General features: G+C 36.3%; 1 protein-coding gene across 1 annotated transcript in view; it reads right to left on the reverse strand.

Annotated features, from left to right (window-relative positions):
* GRID1 (glutamate receptor, ionotropic, delta 1) overlaps positions 1-1,172 on the reverse strand; it is a gene marked incomplete at its 5' end in the record, with an annotated part of 38,689 nt that extends 37,517 nt beyond the window's left edge. The window contains 2 exons of the mRNA XM_009700765.1: positions 555-656; positions 1,161-1,172. Coding sequence (XP_009699067.1) covers positions 555-656; positions 1,161-1,172 — 114 coding nt within the window. The remainder of the gene's footprint in view (positions 1-554; positions 657-1,160) is intronic.
* Positions 1,173-1,998: the final 826 nt, after the last annotated feature.

Below are 1,998 nucleotides of genomic sequence, written 5' to 3' on the forward strand. Positions count from 1 at the left end.
CACTTAGCTGACAGGAGCTCTGCTACCACTCTGCATACAGAGAGACAGTAGTCTCAAAAGTGTAATGATTTTTTGGAAAGACTACGCCTTTCTAAAAGATATACTTTATCTCAACAGGAATTTATGAGCTTGATGGAGGAAACACTTGATTAAATTTTACAGCCTGCAGTGTACAAGTGCCAAGATTAGATTATCATAATTGGCCCATCTGATCTTAAAATCCATGAAATGCTGGAAACTGCATATCCGATTTAGAGTACGATATCTGGATTGCACCCCTGTGCACTCAGGCCCTGTGCTGGTTCCATGCCCAAAAAAAACAGTGCAGAAAAACAGCATAAGCAAACAAGGAAATGTCCTGTGTCTCTAACAGTGCACAGCTTCACATAAAATAATAAAAGGCCATCATCTATCTTCCTTGCTTATGTAACTAATCATCCAAAAATACAGAACTGAAAATGATAGGGAAAAATACTGCGGGAAGTGCCCAAAATACTCAGTCAGATCCTTTTTATTTTCAGCATTTTTGTTTCCTGAACTCAAATAGGTCATACCAAGACAGTCACCACTTTGAGTGTCAATCCTTGCAAGTCATTGCCCAGACGTCGTTCTTGTAGGCTACCGTTCAGTCCTTTCTCAGAGTCCCACGTTGCCAACTAGAGAAGAAAACACAGTGAGTCTGAAGGACAGTTAGGCAGAAATCTTTCAGTATTTACACAAACATTTAACAGTAGCTTGACCAAATCCAGAACTGATATAGAGATGATGAGAGATGTGTGGCTTTTTTTAATGCAGAATCAGAATTAGTGAGATTCAGAGGACAGACATAAACAAGTACCTTACCTAAATATATTTTCATTGAAGACTGTAACATAAACTGCTCTATTATCTGTAGTATTTGTAATATTATTTTACTTATATGACTCTGATATGTCATTTCTCTCTGGTATGTTTATATTGCCTGACAGTCAAGAGGATTATCTGTGGTCTTACTATCCCATATTTCCCTCTCTGTTCATATCCCCTCCTACTTTTCAAATCATTCCCTATTGCATATCAAAGACCAACCTTTTTTTCTGCTGCACAATGTTTTCACTCACTGATAGTCATAAATTCTTTACACAGGTTCTATGGTGTCAAACTCCTCTTCTCTCTTGGACTTTCTTCAGATCCTGTCTTAAGTCCTATTTTCTCTTTTCTTGCCCCATTTCTGCTTCATCAGTAAAACAATGACAGCTTCTCAAGTTCCCAAACTCCTGATGATCAAATATTTCATATTTACCAGTACTTTATGCATCCTCTAGATGTTCTCCCTGGAACATTACATCTAAATATTTAATTTTTCAATTAAATGTATCGCTTTAAAAATCAATTTTACTGCATTTTTCTGAAGAGAAATGCAGTAAAATTCAATAGAATAGGTTCAATATAAAAGTCAATCTTAAGTGACCTTTGGATTATTCAAACTAAATATGCTCTTCAGCAGCAGCAGCAAGACACCACTTTTCCCTTCAAACAGAATCCACGGTGTCATTTTGTTCAGAAGAGTCATAAATAGTACCAAGTAGAAACTGTTTCCTTCTTTTTTTCAGCTCTACTCTTAAACACCAATACTATGCTCACATATGTGGAAGCAGTGGTGTTAGCTGAAGGCATGCCCTGTAGAAATTAAACATAGTCCAAGATCTGTGAAATGTGGCTTCTTCCTGCCAGAAGCTAGTTTTCATGTAACAAGTCAAAACCTTCTTGGAAAGAACTTATTTCACTGAAAATGCCTATGGCTAGATGTCCTACATGATTTATTTCTATGACTTCAGTTTTATCCTAAAGCCTCAAAAATCAAACCAACAAATAAAATGTGATGGGAGAGATCTGTATAGTTTTATTTTTGTTTTATTGCACTAAACTGATAAACAGGGAACTAGAAAAGAATGGAACACTCAGTGAATAATCAGCCATCATAACTATCACAGCTGATGAAAATTATTCTATAGTCAC

Source organism: Cariama cristata, unplaced genomic scaffold, assembly GCF_000690535.1.
Source record: "Cariama cristata isolate BGI_N322 unplaced genomic scaffold, ASM69053v1 scaffold12285, whole genome shotgun sequence".
NCBI lineage: Eukaryota > Metazoa > Chordata > Aves > Cariamiformes > Cariamidae > Cariama > Cariama cristata.